This window comes from Nerophis lumbriciformis, linkage group LG23, assembly GCF_033978685.3.
Source record: "Nerophis lumbriciformis linkage group LG23, RoL_Nlum_v2.1, whole genome shotgun sequence".
Lineage (NCBI taxonomy): Eukaryota > Metazoa > Chordata > Actinopteri > Syngnathiformes > Syngnathidae > Nerophis > Nerophis lumbriciformis.
This window is the reverse complement of record NC_084570.2, coordinates 34,146,027-34,161,660: the sequence shown is the minus strand read 5'-3', so window position 1 is coordinate 34,161,660 and position 15,634 is coordinate 34,146,027. Positions and strand designations below refer to the sequence as shown.

General features: G+C 42.2%; 1 protein-coding gene across 1 annotated transcript; it reads left to right on the top strand.

Annotated features, from left to right (window-relative positions):
- The first annotated feature begins 12,512 nt into the window (after positions 1 to 12,512).
- LOC133622761 (keratin, type II cytoskeletal 8-like) lies at positions 12,513 to 15,403 on the top strand. Its single transcript, XM_061985705.2, has 9 exons — positions 12,513 to 13,031; positions 13,483 to 13,691; positions 13,847 to 13,907; positions 13,978 to 14,073; positions 14,165 to 14,329; positions 14,414 to 14,539; positions 14,620 to 14,840; positions 14,923 to 14,978; positions 15,048 to 15,403. Exons 1-9 carry the CDS (start codon positions 12,600 to 12,602, stop codon positions 15,221 to 15,223), a joined length of 1,542 nt encoding a protein of 513 aa, XP_061841689.1. The 5' UTR covers positions 12,513 to 12,599; the 3' UTR covers positions 15,224 to 15,403.
- The last annotated feature ends 231 nt before the right edge of the window (positions 15,404 to 15,634 follow it).

Genomic DNA, 15,634 nt, shown 5'->3' with positions numbered 1-15,634 from the left:
CCCTGGAGGGCGACTGCTGCTATGAAGCGCTGCCAGCCGTCCATCACCCCGAGGGGAAATAAGCGGTGGTGAAGGCGTGTGGTGAGGGAGGGGGGGGTGTTTATGTGCCCATTGTCTTGGGTGTGATGATGTAATGTTCATAGGCTGGGGCCGTTCTGCATGCAAGCAAAAGTTCGACTCCAGGTGTCGTTGAGGAGGGAGGGAGGTCAAAAGCGTCCATCATTGAGGTGTCCTCAGGGGTGTTTTCAGAACAGCCTGTTCCTGTTGTTCACAGCGTCAAGGCCATTCGAGGGAGTCAAGTCGTAGATTAGGATGTTTGTTTTCCGCGAGCAGACAATACAATGACTTGTCTGTTCTATCCGTCCATAATAGCTGCTCTCATATTCAATTTTTCCTTTTCAAGCTTCTGGGGTGGTATAGCTCGGTTGGTAGAGCGGCCGTGCCAGCAACTTGAGGGTTGCAGGTTCGATCCCCGCTTCCGCCATCCTAGTCACTGCCGTTGTGTCCTTGGGCAAGACACTTTACCCACCTGCTCCCAGTGCCACCCACACTGGTTTAAATGTAACTTAGATATTGGGTTTCACAATGTAAAGCGATGTCTTGTCTGTTCTATTCGTCCATGCTGGCCCTCATATTCAATTTTTCCTCTTCAGCAAGCTTCTCAATGATGTGATACATCTTGCGATTCAGTTCAGAAATAGCCACAGTCTGTGATCCCACAGGCCTGCCCAAACCTTACATTGCGACGAACAGCCTTTGGGCTCCTGGAGTGGCTGCATTCGTCTTACGAATTTGACGATACACCAGAGCAATGCCCAGCCCAATCAGCAGGTGCCCCGCGATCACGGTTCCAAATAGGTAGATGTCTTCCACGTCCTCGATGGAAAGGACTGAGTGGCACATGATTCTCCATTTATCCCAGGAATCTCTCACGTACCCCAGAGCAATGGTTCCATCAGGGCAGCTAGGCTCCCCCCGAACCTCTTTTCCTCGTCAACAGACATAGCTTCCACTCTAGACAGTCTCAATACTGGCGCATTTGTGGTCATTTCAAGAATTGTATGCAATCACAGTCAACATTTTATGAACCGAGTTATTGCGTGTAGAAGATTAAGAAAGAAGAGGAGAGAAGTATTTTGGCTCTCGCAGTTTTACAGAGTATTTTGCTTCAATTTTTGCTTGACGAGCGTGTTTGTGGGCGAGCTGCCGGACACTGGAGTGGTGAAACCTCATGTGAGTTCCTAAAAAAAATTTTTTTCATCCGTTTTTTGCTCCGTTGTTAACTATTTATTTTGTCACTGTCTATTTTTGTGCGAATAATTATGACGCTTATCGCTGTCTGCTCGGACAAATGCGACCATCGCCTATATGTCCAAATTATTTCCACATACGAAAGAGGCCTGGGTTGGGTATGAAAAAGTCGGAATTGCACTGTTCACCCGGACATGAAAAAGATCGGATACAAGTTGCATATAGACAAAAACAATCGGAATTGACCTGCCGTGCGAACATGGCTTGAAAGTACCCATAAAAAGTTGTACATAGATACCTGCTGCATGTTTCAAAACCTAGCAATATACATCTCCCGTAAATGAGCGTCTCCATGGTGAAAGCTGCCGAGTAAACGCACAAATCTCATTTAAATAAGGCGGTCTTCACCAGTTATCAATTGTACACGCAGTCTTACTAGATCACACACAACACGTCCATTATTACGACTCGCAATGTTTTTGTTTGCACACACTTGTTAGCACTATGGTTTTTGGATCTTAGACCAGGACAGAAAATAATTGAGAACCAAACACAAATGATATACAAAACCCAAAAGCAGTGAGTTTGTCACGTTGTGTAAATGGTAAATAAAAAGAGAATACAATGATTTGCAAATCATTTTCAACTTATATTCAATTGAATAGACTGCAAAGACAAGATGCTTTGTTATTTTTTGCAAATATTAGTTCATTTGGAATGTAATGCCTGCAACATGTTTCAAAAAACCTGGCACAAGTGGCAAAAAAGGCTGCGAAAGTTGAAGAATGCTCATCAAAGACTTGTTTGGAACATCCCACAGGTGAACAGGCTAATTGGGAACAGGTGGGTGCCATGATTGGGTATAAAAGTAGATTCCATGAAATGCTCAGTCATTCACAAACAAGGACGGGGCGAAGGTCACCACTTTGTCAACAAATGCCTGAGCAAATTGTTTAAGAACAACATTTCTCAACCAGCTATTGCAAGGAATTCAGGGATTTCACCATCTACACTCCATAATATCATCAAAAGGTTCAGAGAATCTGGAGAAATCACTGCACGTAAGCCATGATATTACGGACCTTGGATCCCTCAGGCGGTACTGCATCAAAAAGCGACATCAGTGTGTAAAAAGATATCACCACCTGGGCTCAGGAACACTTCAGAAAACCACTGTTAGTAACTACAGTTGGTCGCTATATCTGTAAGTGCAAGTTAAAACTCTACTATGCAAAGCCAAAGCCATTTATCAACAACCCCCAGAAACATTTTGCAGGGCCCGCGCTCATCTAAGATGGACTGATGAAACTGTGGACGTCGTGTCCTCCGGACCAAAAAAGAAAAGAACCACCCGGATTGTTCTAGGTAAAAAGTATAAAAGCCAGCATCTGTGATGGTATGGGGGTGTATTAGTGCCCAAGACATTGGTAACTTACACATCTGTGAAGGCACCATTAATGCTGAAAGGTACATACAGCTTTTGGAGCAACATATGTTGCCATCCAAGCAACGTCTTTTTCATGGACGCCCCTGCTTATTTCAGCAAGACAATGCCAAGCCACGTGTTACAACAGTGTGGTTTCATAGTAAAAGAGTGCGGGTACTTGACTGGCCTGCCTGTAGTCCAGACATTGAAAATGAGTGGTGCAATATGAAGGCTAAAATATCAGAAGGGAGACTGTTGAACAACTTAAGCTGTACATCAAGCAAGAATGGGAAATAATTCCACTTCAAAAATGTGTCTCCTCAGTTCCCAAACCTTTACTGAGTGTTGTTAAAAGGAAAGGCCATGTAACACAGTGGTAAAAATGCCTTTTTTGCAATGTGTTGCTGCCATTAAATTCTAAGTTCATGATTATTTGCAAAAAATACAGTTTTACAGTGTGAACATGAAATATCTTGTCTTTGCAGTCTCTTTCAATTGAAAATAAGTTGAAAAGGATTTGCAAATCATTGTATTCTCTTTTTATTTACCATTTACACAACATGACAACTTCACTGCTTTTGGCTTTTGTATTTTCGGTACATGACTAGTTTACGCGAGGCTAATTCACCTCCATTTCTTGAGTTAAAGGCAAGTAGACTTAAAATAAGTGCTGTCAAAGCTCATGCCAAACACAAGAAACGTTTACGTCCCATTTTCCGCGGCCGGGCGATGAGTGATGAGACATGACGAATAAGAACGTCTCCACAGCGTGTTAAAGCAGGGCTCGCTCTTCACGTGTCCCTGCCATGAAGGTCTGCTCATGAAACATGTCCAGCACTCGGGTGCAACTCTTGACAGGTAATGTTTGGTGCGCAGCGAAAAGAGATATACAAACCCCGTTTCCATATGAGTTGGGAAATTGTGCTAGATGTAAATATAAACGGAATACAATGATTTGCAAATCATTTTCAACCCATATTACGTTGAATATGCTACAAAGACAACATATTTGATGTTCAAACTGATACACATTTTTTTTTTTGCAAATAATCATTAACTTTAGAATTTGATGCCAGCAACACGTGACGAAGAAGTTGGGAAATACTGATAAAGTTGAGGAATGCTCATCAAACACTTATTTGGAACATCCCACAGGTGAACAGGCAAATTGGGAACAGGTGGGTGCCATGATTGGGTATAAAAGTAGATTCCATAAAATGCTCAGTCATTCACAAACAAGGCTGGGGCGAGGGTCACCACTTCTTCAACAAATGCGTGAGCAAATTGTTGAACAGTTTAAGAAAAACCTTTCTCAACCAGCTATTGCAAGGAATTTAGGGCCCGTAATATCATCAAAGGGTTCAGAGAATCTGGAGAAATCACTGCATGTAAGCAGCTAAGCCTGTGACCTTCGATCCCTCAGGCTGTACTGCATCAACAAGCGACATCAGTGTGTAAAGGATATCACCACATGGGCTCAGGAACACTTCAGAAACCCACTGTCAGTAACTACAGTTGGTCGCTACATCTGTAAGTGCAAGTTAAAACTCTCCTATGCAAGGCGAAAACCGTTTATCAACAACACCCAGAAACGCCGTCGGCTTGGCTGGGCCTGAGTTCATCTAAAATGGACTGATACAAAGTGGAAAAGTGTTCTGTGGTCTGACGAGTCCACATTTCAAATTGTTTTTGGAAACTGTGGACGTCGTGTCCTCCAGACCAAAGTGGAAAAGAACCATCCGGATTGTTATAGGCGCAAAGTTGAAAAGCCAGTATCTGTGATGGTATGGGGGTGTATTAGTGCCCAAGACATTGGTAACTTACACATCTGTGAAGGCACATACAGCTTTTGGAGCAACATATTTTGCCATCCAAGCAACGTCTTTTTCATGGACGCCCCTGCTTATTTCAGCAAGACAATGCCAAGCCACGTGTTACAACAGTGTGGTTTCATAGTAAAAGAGTGCGAGTACTTGACAGGCCTGCCTGTAGTCCAGACATTGAAAATGTGTGGTGCAATATGAAGGCTAAAATATCAGAAGGGAGACTGTTGAACAACTTAAGCTGTACATCAAGCAAGAATGGGAAATAATTCCACTTCAAAAATGTGTCTCCTCAGTTCCCAAACCTTTACTGAGTGTTGTTAAAAGGAAAGGCCATGTAACACAGTGGTAAAAATGCCTTTTTTGCAATGTGTTGCTGCCATTAAATTCTAAGTTCATGATTATTTGCAAAAAATACAGTTTTCCAGTGTGAACATGAAATATCTTGTCTTTGCAGTCTCTTTCAATTGAAAATAAGTTGAAAAGGATTTGCAAATCATTGTATTCTCTTTTTATTTACCATTTACACAATGTGACAACTTCACTGCTTTTGGCATGGGTAACATACACATCTGTGAAGGCACCATTAATGCTGAAAGGTACATACAGGTTTTGGAGCAACATATGTTGCCATCCAAGCAACGTTACCATGGACGCCCCTGCTTATTTCAGCAAGACAATGCCAAGCCACGTGGCTTCGTAGTAAAAGAGTGCGGGTACTAGACTGGCCTGCCTGTAGTCCAGACCTGTCTCCCATTGAAAATGTGTGGCGCATTATGGGGGGGGGTGTATATTGTAGCGTCCCGGAAGAGTTAGTGCTGCAAAGGGTTCTGGGTATTTGTTCTGTTGTGTTTATGTTGTGTTACGGTGCGGATGTTCTCCCGAAATGTGTTTGTCATTCTTGTTTGGTGTGGATTCACAGTGTGTTGCGTATATTTCAAACATTGTTAAATTTGTTCATACGGGCACCCTCAGTGTGACCTGTATCGCTGTTGAACAAGTATGCTTGCATTCCCGTGTGTGTGTGTACAGAAACCGCACATATCTTGTGACTGGGCCGGTACGTTAGAATGGATGAAAAGCGGACGTGACGACAGCTCATAGCGGACGTTAAAGGCAGTGACTTTAAAGCACGCCCCCAAGACTGTGGTCCGGGTGGGCTACGAGATATAATGACTGATGAACACCTTCGTTCGATAATGAAGGTTGTCACAGCTCAAAGCCTGAGCCCCGACATTAATGAACTAGCATCCAAGAAAAGATGGCAGGTATCTGGCTTGGGCACATCAGATTAGATCAGTGTGTTGCAAACTGAGCAGTTTAAAGTCCTGAATGGTTGGTTTATTCATTGTTGTTTTATTTTCAAATTTATTAGCCTGTGGAAAAAGTTAAAGTTGATATTTACCTCTGAAGGCTGCAAATAGAAAAGAAGCATTACATTTTAATTTTAATTGTATTTGATATGCCATTGATATTTTTTAATTATTAATATTATTTGAAACTCGATTTTGCATGTCACTATAAAGTTATATAAGCCTTGCTTGTTCAATATTCAATGCAAAACTTGTTTGGGTCCCTATTAAAAGGTTAATTTGTTCAACCTTGGCCCGCGGCTTTGTTCAGTTTTAAATTTTGGCCCACTCTGTATTTGAGTTTGACTCCCCTGAAGTAGGGCATGGATTACTGACACTTCTGAGTTTTTAACTCCACAATAATCAATTTTTTCAGCTTGTCCCTCATAATGTAGACAAAATAATAGGTAGATCAATGACACAATATGTTACTGCATAGGTCAGCAGACTAATTAGGAGTCTTTGTTTGTTTACTTACTACTAAAAGACAAGTTGTCTAGTATGTTCACTATTTTATTTAAGGACTAAATTACAATAATATACATATGTTTCATGTACCCTAAGCTTTTTTGTTCAAATAAAGCCAATGATGCCATTTTTGTGGTCCCCTTTATTTAGAAAATTATCGAAAAGTATCGAAATACATTTTGGTACCGGTACCAAAATATTGGTATTGAGACAACCCTACTACAATATTAACATAGCTTCTAAGTATAATATAATGTTTTTTTCTCTTCCACTTTTACAGCTTTTATTTTCTTATGTGCTCTTATGTGCAGCACTTTGGTCAGTTTGAATGTGCTATATAAACAAAGTTTGACTTGACCTGACCTAATTATATCAAACGACTTGTTGCCATATGCATTTTCTTGCATGGGGATCATTTCAGCGCATTAAGGTAGAGGTGGCACTAAACAGAACTAATTAACAATGGGGAACAGGTGTTGTAGTAAGAAACGTGCCCAAGTTTTCCGGGTGTCGCTGGATGACAAAAGTATATGTACACTTTTTTTTTTTACCAGCTGAACAGAAGCTAATTGTGACTGGCAATATTTATATATATATATATATATATATATATATATATATATATACAAATATATATATATATATATATATATATATATATATATATATATATATATATATATATATATATATATACAAATATATATATATATATATATATATATATATATATATATATATATATATATATATATATATATATATATATATATACATATATATGAAAGTAAAGGTGCTGCAAACAGGAAATACTGACAAAACAAGAGCCCCGCAACAGTAAAGTGACACTGAACACAGGAAAATAACACACATAGTCCAAACTGTCATGTGGCTCAATGACCCTCCTCTTAAAGCCGATCTCAGACCAAACAGAAAAGTCCAATACCGAGAGATGGTCGGCAAACTCCGGTCCCCCGCCCCCACGACACACCAGGTCACATGTCTGAGGTGGGTGGAATGCCAGCGTCGCCTCCCACTGATGGACAGATAGCATTATGACACGTCAGGGGTAGGTGGCGAAAGGAAGGTGTGACTTGCCCCGCAGCCTCCTGGCAATGTGTCCATGTAAATATGTTGAACTTGTTTGTGATCATTGTTGTCCTGACAGTTTCAACGCTTACTTAAAAAAAACAAAAAAACAATTTGGGCCAAATGAAAGTTGTCCTCAAAGTAAGAGGAAAAAGTGTGAATTAATAGTAATTTCAGCACTGATTCTGTCTTCAACACATACTCTAAATCAGTGTTTTTCAACCACTGTGCCGCGGCACACTGGTGTGCCGTGAGATACAGAGTGAGAGATTATCTAATTTGGGTTAAAAATATTTTTTTCAAACCAGTAATTATAGTCTGAAAATGATGTGTTGTTGTAGAGTTCGGCAGAGTAACCATGCAATACTCTTCCATATCAGTAGGTGGCAGCCTGTAGCTAATTGCTTTGTAGATGTCGGAAACAGCGGGAGGCAGCGTGCAGGTAAAACGGTGTCTAATGCTTAAGGCCCAAGCTGTTTGTTTACATGTTTTTTTTTATTTCTCTTTGCTATTTGGGCTTATTGGACCCTAATTAGAATAAAAACTAAGAATCATCTTTTGATATGATGTACTTAGTCCATAAGTAACAGACATGTACTTCATGTTTAGTGACATGCTAATTCTTATTTTTACACTTTTAAAAAAAAAATCCATTGTATGTTATGCTCTTCTGACACTACCAGATGGCAGTATAAGTGTCCACATAAGCGGCCATAAGACCCCAATTCAGTAGTGTACACAATTTTGGAAATAAGAGCTAAAAAGGTGTTGTCCACGCATGTGCCCAACTAAGCATTTAGAGGTGTTGGACAAAAAATAAAAAAAAGGTGAGTGCCCCTAAGAAAAGGCATTGAAGCTTAGGGCAGGCTATGCAGAACAAAACTAAAACTGAACTGGCTACAAAGTAAACAAAAAACAGAATGCTGGACGACAGCAAAGACTTACTGTGGAGCAAAGAAGGCGTCCACAAAGTACATCCGAACATGACGTGACAATCAACAATGTCCCCACAAAGAAGGATAAAAACAAGTGATATATTCTGGATTGCTAAAACAAAGTAGATGTGAGAAATATCGCTCAAAGGAAGACATGAAACTGCTACAGGAAAATACCAAAAAAAGAGAAAAAGCCACCAAAATAAGTAAAACAGTACACAAAGGAAAACAGCAAAAACAAGTCCAAATAAGTCAGGGCGTGAGACAAGAGCTATAGTGATGCATGCTTGGTTATGCTTTAAAGTCATATCCAACAATTGCGACAACGACTTTTTACTGTCAACTGAGTTTCGTTTTTTTAATGATTTCTGCTGGTGGTGTGCCTCCGCATTTTTTTCAACGCAAAAAATGTGCCTTGGCCCAAAAAAGGTTGAAAAACACTGCTCTAAATTGTTGTTTTGATACATCTCTTTGATTTGTGATGTGTACTATTGTCAAAGACGGGCATTAAATTCCCCTTTCTGCAGAAGCAGATTGAATATCGACTGTCCTCTACATATTTAACAAATACAAATGTTGGCTAGACCAGTGTTTTTCAACCTTTTTTGAGGGAAGGCACATTAATTTCATTAAAAAATACGGAGGCACACCACCAGCAGAAAACGGTAAAAGATGAAACTCCAACAGGTTGTCGTGCCTTATTTTGAGTTTGTATGTGTTTTCCTGTGTGTAGTGCTTTAGTTCGTGTCTTGCACTGTTATTTTGGTGGCCCTTCCTGTTTTGTAGGTGTTTTCCTGTAGCAGTTTCATGTTTTCCTTTGAGTGCTAATCCCCTGCACCTGCTTTGTTTTATCAATCAAGACTATCTAAGTTGTTGCTACCCTTCTTTGTGTGAACATTGTTGATTGTCATGTCATGTACGGATGTACTTTGTGGACGTCGTAAGTTTTTGCTGTCGTCCAGCATTTTGTTTCTGTTTACTTTGTAGCCAGTTCAGTTTTACTTTTGTTTTGCATAGCCATTGACTTTTCCTTTCCCTTTTGTTAATTTTTGGTTTAAGCATTACATACCTTTTTACCTGCACCCTGCCTCCCGCTGTGGTCTGCATATTGGGATCACAACAAACCATCCTCGTCTCACCCGACACATTCCGACTTTTACAAAGCAATTAACTAGCAACAGCACATTATTATTATTAATTATTGATTTGCAAAAAATATTTTTTGGACAAATTAGGTGAAGTTGCATAATTTCCCACGGCACACCAGTGGTTGAAAAACACTGGGCTAGACAACAACTTCTCTTTTAACCACTTTGAGCAGGTGATCCGATGAATGAAGAATCATTTCGAGTGGAAACGCTACGGACTTCCTGTTCAAGGCACGAAACAGGAAGTGCATTTTCAACCAAAGCGTGGCGCCACGGCGCAAGCAACAACCCACCTTGTCAGTGTGCCTGTCGGTGTTTTATGGAAACTATTTGTGGAATACAAAACATTGCGACCATTAGCAAAGAAAAAGCCATACATTAGCTGCACCCTTTCATAAAATGCGGGGTTCCAAGTGTGGGAAAATAGTAGTGGTGCGGCTAATTTTGGCGAAAAAAAAATGTTTTCTTGTAAAATTGAGTGAATTGACTGAGAAAAATGTTTGTTTTTCTTTTAAAATTGAGTGGCTGGGGGCGTTCTGTAACCGGGCCTTGAGTTTGACACCAGCTCAAAAAGTCAAACAGAATGCTCACCCCAGTGACCTAGACCCCCGGATGCCTTATTTAAAACCCACAGTCACAAATCTTGGTTTTAAGTTGGACAATGATTTTAAATTGGAACATCAGATTAACTCTGTTGTGCGATCTAGTTTTTATCATCTGAGACTTTTAGCAAAAATGAAATACGTTTTATCGATCTGTATCGATCCGTTGTGGTGAAGAAGGAGCTGAGCCGGAAGGCAAAGCTCTCAATTTACCGGTCGATCTACATTCCCATCCTCACCTATGCTCACAAGCTTTGGGTTATGACCGAAAGAACCAGATCACGGGTACAAGCGGCCAAAATAAGTTTCCTCCACCGGGTGGCGGGGCTCTCCCTTAGAGATAGGGTGAGAAGCTCTGTCATCCGGGAGGATCTCAAAGTAAAGCCGTTGCTTCTCCACATGGAGAGGAGCCAGATGAGGTGGTTCGGGCATCTGGTCAGGATGCCACCCGAACGCCTCCCTAGGGAGGTGTTTAGGGCACGTCCGACCGGTAGCAGGCCACGGGAAAGACTCCGGACACGTTGGGAAGACTATGTCTCCCGGCTGGCCTGGGAACGCCTCAGGATCCCCGGGAAGAGCTGGACAAAGTGGCTGGGGAGAGGGAAGTCTGGGCTTCCCTGCTTAGGTTGCTGCCCCCGTGACCCGACCTCGGATAAGAGGGAGAAGATGGATGGATGGATGAATGGATGGAAATAAGCTTCATCTTTTAACGACCTTTGAGCGGGTAACCCATGCTCTTATTCCGTCACGTTTGGACGACTGCAACTTCCTCTTCGTTGGAATGAAGCAGGCCTCAATGGCTCTATTGCATCCATCCATCCATCCATTTCCTACTGCTTGTCCCTTTTGGGGTCGCGGGGGGTGCTGGAGCCTATCTCAGCTGCATTCGGGCGGAAGGCGGTGTACACCCTGGACAAGTCGCCACCTCATCGCAGAGTTAGTCCAAAATGCTGCTGTTTGCCTTTTAACTGCCACTAAAAAACATGAACACATTTTATCATCCCTTCACTGGCTCCCACTTCACTTTAAAATTAATTTTAAAATTGTTTGTTTTTAAATCTCTTCACGGATTAGCGCCACAGTACACAGTACGGGTCAAAAGTTTGGACACACCTTCTCATTCAATGCGTGTTTTTTTTATTTTCATGACTATTTACATTGTAGATTGTCACATCAAAACTTTGAATGCTTAACAAAAAAAAAACCTGTTTTATATTCTAGTTTCTTCAAAATAGCCACCCTTTGCTCTGATTACTGCTGTGCACACTCTTGGCATTCTCTCCATGAGCTTCAAGAGGTAGTCACCTGAAATGTTTTTTACTTCACAGGTGTCGTAGTTTTGATGTGACAATCTACAATGTAAATAGTAATGAAAATAAAGAAAACACATTGAAATGAGAAGGTGTGTCCAAACTTTTGGCCTGTACTGTTTGTCAGACCTTTTAAAAATGTACACCCTCACCAGGTCTCTGAGGTAAGCTGATCAGTTTCTTCTTGTCGTCCCAAAAACCCTTTTAAAATCCAGCATTTTCTGCTGTGGCTCCAAAACCTTGGACTAACATCCCTCTTGCTATTCGGACGGCTCCGAAAAAAATCACCTCTTTTAAACCAGCATGGGAGTTGTGTGATTGTAGTCTATTTCATTTTCTCTTATGTATGTATTATTTTATAGTTAAATGTTTGATATTATTGACTCTCCGAGTATGTATGTTTCAATTTCTGTGCAGCACTATTGGGTTTAAAAAAAAATGTGCTATATAAATAAATTGGATTGGATTATCTCTTCCTCCACCAGTTCCGGACCCCTCTTGATGAATGAAACCATGTACTTGAATTGAAAAGAGTTTCAAGAATGTGCAGTATGAGCTGTTTGGAATAGATCTTTGGATGGCAAGTTAGTCCAATTTGTCACTAAACCAGTTTATTCAGCAGACCACTCCCTGACATGCTCTGCTGGCCTGGGGGGTATCCTGGTGCTTTCTGCCTCCTGGCTGAGGAGTGGTGTATTGCATCTATCCTCTTTTCAGTCATTTTTTTCCTTTTAGGGTCACTGGAAGATAGAGCCTATCCCAGTAGACTTTGGGGTGTGAGGCGGGGTCACACCTTTGGCTGGTCACTCGTCAATCACATATGCAAACTGACATTTTTCTGCACCAAGATTGATCAGCCATCAACAGCAAAAACCGTAGAAATTTTCTCTCAGTATATTTTTACAAAAAGTTAGAGGGCTTGGGAAGGGGGATCAGTGCAGTCAATTTGCCGTGTTTTTCTGGATTGACCACTCCTGTTGTTTATAGCGAGAGGCATGTAGGCCGGGAGGGAGGGAGGTTCTGCCAGAAAAAGTGAAAGGACAGGTTGGAATGAGGAGGGTCCTCCCCTATGAGCTCAGCTCGGCCATAAAAGCAGGCAGACCTCTGAGTCAGACACAGAGGGACTTGACTCTCCTTTGAAGGCCTGTACATCCCCTGCTCTCTGCTCAGCCACCACAGCCCGACCAACGGCAACATGATTTCCAGAAAGTCCTACTCGGTCTCGGGCTCCAGCAGCGGCTCCAGGAGGTCCCTGGCAGGACCCCAAATCGGCTTCAGGAGCAGCTACACTCTCGGCTCCTCGGCTGGTGGTTTTGGTGCTGGTTCCGGTGCTGGCTTTGGTGCTGGTTCTGGTTTTGGTGCTGGTTCCGGTTTTGGTGCTGGTTCCGGTTTTGGTGCTGTTTCCAGTGGTGGTTTTGGCTTCGGCTCGTCCATGAGCTCCGGTTCAATGATGGGTGGTGGTGGAGCAGGATTCTATGCGGCTCCCCCAATCACCGCTGTCACAGTCAACCAGAGTCTGCTGGCCCCCCTGAACTTGTCGATAGACCCCTCCATCCAGGCTGTCCGCACCCAGGAGAAGGACCAGATCAAGACACTTAACAATCGTTTTGCTTCCTTCATTGACAAGGTTGGTTCCCTTGACTTTTCTGTATCTTCTTAATTGTTTTGCTGCCAGAATCACTCTTTTCTTGGCTTTAAGGGACCGATCAGTCATCTGTTTGGGGCAATATACTCTCCAAGCAGCTTGAAATAACATTCACACAAAACTATTGTTGGTATGCCACTGAGCCTGTAAAATCTGGAGACGTCTTCTCAGAAAGTCTCCAAGACTTAACATTTAGGGAAAATAGGGTGTGGCTGTTCCACACATGCCTGTAAAGGTGTGGCCTTTCAAGCTTGATGGATCACAACACAAAGCAAACGACCTTCCCCTTTCACCAGATATTCCAGCAATACAATATAAAAGCTTTTATATTATTAATAACCCAAAAGCACTTAAAATCAATATGTTTTGTTAACTGTATTTTAATGTATTTGAATGAATTAGATTTTTTCAACAATTTATTGTGTCTTCACAGGTCCGTTTCCTGGAGCAGCAGAACAAGATGCTGGAGACCAAGTGGAGTCTCCTGCAGGACCAGACCACCACCCGTTCTAACATCGACGCCATGTTCGAGGCATACATCGCCAACCTGCGCCGGCAGCTCGACGGGCTGGGCAACGAGAAAGTCAAGCTGGACGGAGAACTGAAGAACATGCAGCTCCAGGTGGAGGACTTCAAGAGAAAGTAAGTGCTGACGGCAGTAAATATAATTTATATAAATATGAAACGCTACTACATTTTAGTAATGTATTTGATAAATATTCAAAAAATGTATACATTTATTTTTATGTAGTGAACAAAACTGAGATTACTTGGTGTTACAATGTCGTGTTTATTAGGTATGAAGATGAAATCAACAAGCGTGCAGGTGCAGAGAATGAGTTTGTGCTTTTGAAAAAGGTAAACATTCACAACATCAGTACTTAAATATTGTTCTGGAATAAGACAATCATAAATTGTTTCTCTGCAGGATGTTGACGCTGCCTACATGAACAAGGTTGATCTGGAGGCCAAAGCCGATGCTCTTCAGGACGAAATCAACTTCCTCAGGGCTGTCTATGAGGCTGTATGTCTGATTGTTTCATAATAGACCGATGTTTCACTTACTTACTTGTCATCTAGACTGGACTCTTATGCAACAACCTGTGGTTCTGTAGGAGCTTCGCGAGCTGCAGTCCCAGATCAAGGACACCTCAGTCGTTGTGGAGATGGACAACAGCCGTAACCTGGACATGGATTCCATTGTGGCTGAAGTGCGCGCTCAGTATGAGGACATAGCCAACCGCAGCAAGGCTGATGCAGAGTCTTGGTACAAACAGAAGGTACTGTAAGAGCGTTTCTCAGCAATTGGTGTTTTCTTTAGATGACATTGTTGACCTTCTATGTTGTGTTCTTCGTCCCAATAGTACGAGGAGATGCAGAGCTCTGCTGGACAATACGGTGATGACCTCCGCACAACCAAGGCTGAGATCGCGGAGCTGAACCGCATGATCGCCCGTCTGCAGAATGAGATTGAGGCAATCAAAGCACAGGTACGGGATATTTCATGAACGTCTCAAAACAGACGATAGTAGAAGGGCTTTTAGTACAATGTATAATCATCTTCCGACAGAGGGCCAACATTGAGGCCCAGATTGCTGAGGCTGAGGAGCGTGGTGAGCTGGCAGTGAAGGATGCCAAACTCCGCATCAAAGATCTGGAAGAGGCTCTCCAGAGAGCAAAGCAGGACATGGCCCGCCAGGTGCGTGAGTACCAGGAGCTGATGAACGTCAAGATGGCCCTAGACATTGAAATCGCCACCTACAGGAAACTGCTGGAAGGAGAAGAGTTCAGGTAGCGCCAGCATTCAAAACTATCTTTGATATTTCATATTTCATTCTTCTGCAATTAATGAATATACATTGTGCAACGTTAGACTGTCCGCTGGACCCACCAACGCAACCATCCACGTGCAGCAGACTTCAGGCGGTGGTAAGTTTTCCACTGTCTCCCATTATATTCATGTTGTAACCACACCTAACATTTGATATTCTGCTTTAGGAATGTCCAGCTCCAGCTCTGGTGGTGGATTCGGCTTCGGTGGCGGCAGCGGCATGTCTGGTGGCTACAGCAGCAGCGGCAGCATGTCTGGGGGCTACGGCAGCATGTCTGGCGGCTATGGCGGTTCTATTACCAAGTCCTCAGTCACCACCACCAGTTCCAGAAGATACCATTAAAAAGAACAGCAGTCCTCCTTTTTACATTACCTGCACATTTTACCTTACAGACACCAGTTATTCTCCAGAATCTCTGGGTGCATGTTGTCATCATCAAAACATGAACATATATGGAAAGGCCCTCACAGAAATGTGAGTGATACAAGTGCAAGCTTTGCCATTAAAACATTTTAAAACCCAGTTCACAGAATTTTGCTCTTCTTTTCGGAGATAAAATCAAAATAAGGATGTTTCAAATCGTACTACACAGGTGACTAAGCAAAGAAGATTTCTACACCCGTCCTCACAGTCTGGCTACCAATCACAGTGCCATCGCTTTGGAATACACTGACAATTACTACATACAAAGTCAGACACCATATGTCCCGACCAGAATTCTGCGTTCTAAGAACTCCGGCTTCTTAGTGATTC

Excerpts from the sequence above, each read along its gene's own strand:
- LOC133622761 (XM_061985705.2), top strand. The coding sequence starts at position 12,600 with ATGATTTCCAGAAAGTCCTACTCGGTCTCGGGCTCCAGCAGCGGCTCC. Across the intron at positions 13,032-13,482 it reads TTGCTTCCTTCATTGACAAG|GTCCGTTTCCTGGAGCAGCA; the intron begins GTTGGTTCCCTT and ends GTGTCTTCACAG. Across the intron at positions 13,692-13,846 it reads GTGGAGGACTTCAAGAGAAA|GTATGAAGATGAAATCAACA; the intron begins GTAAGTGCTGAC and ends CGTGTTTATTAG.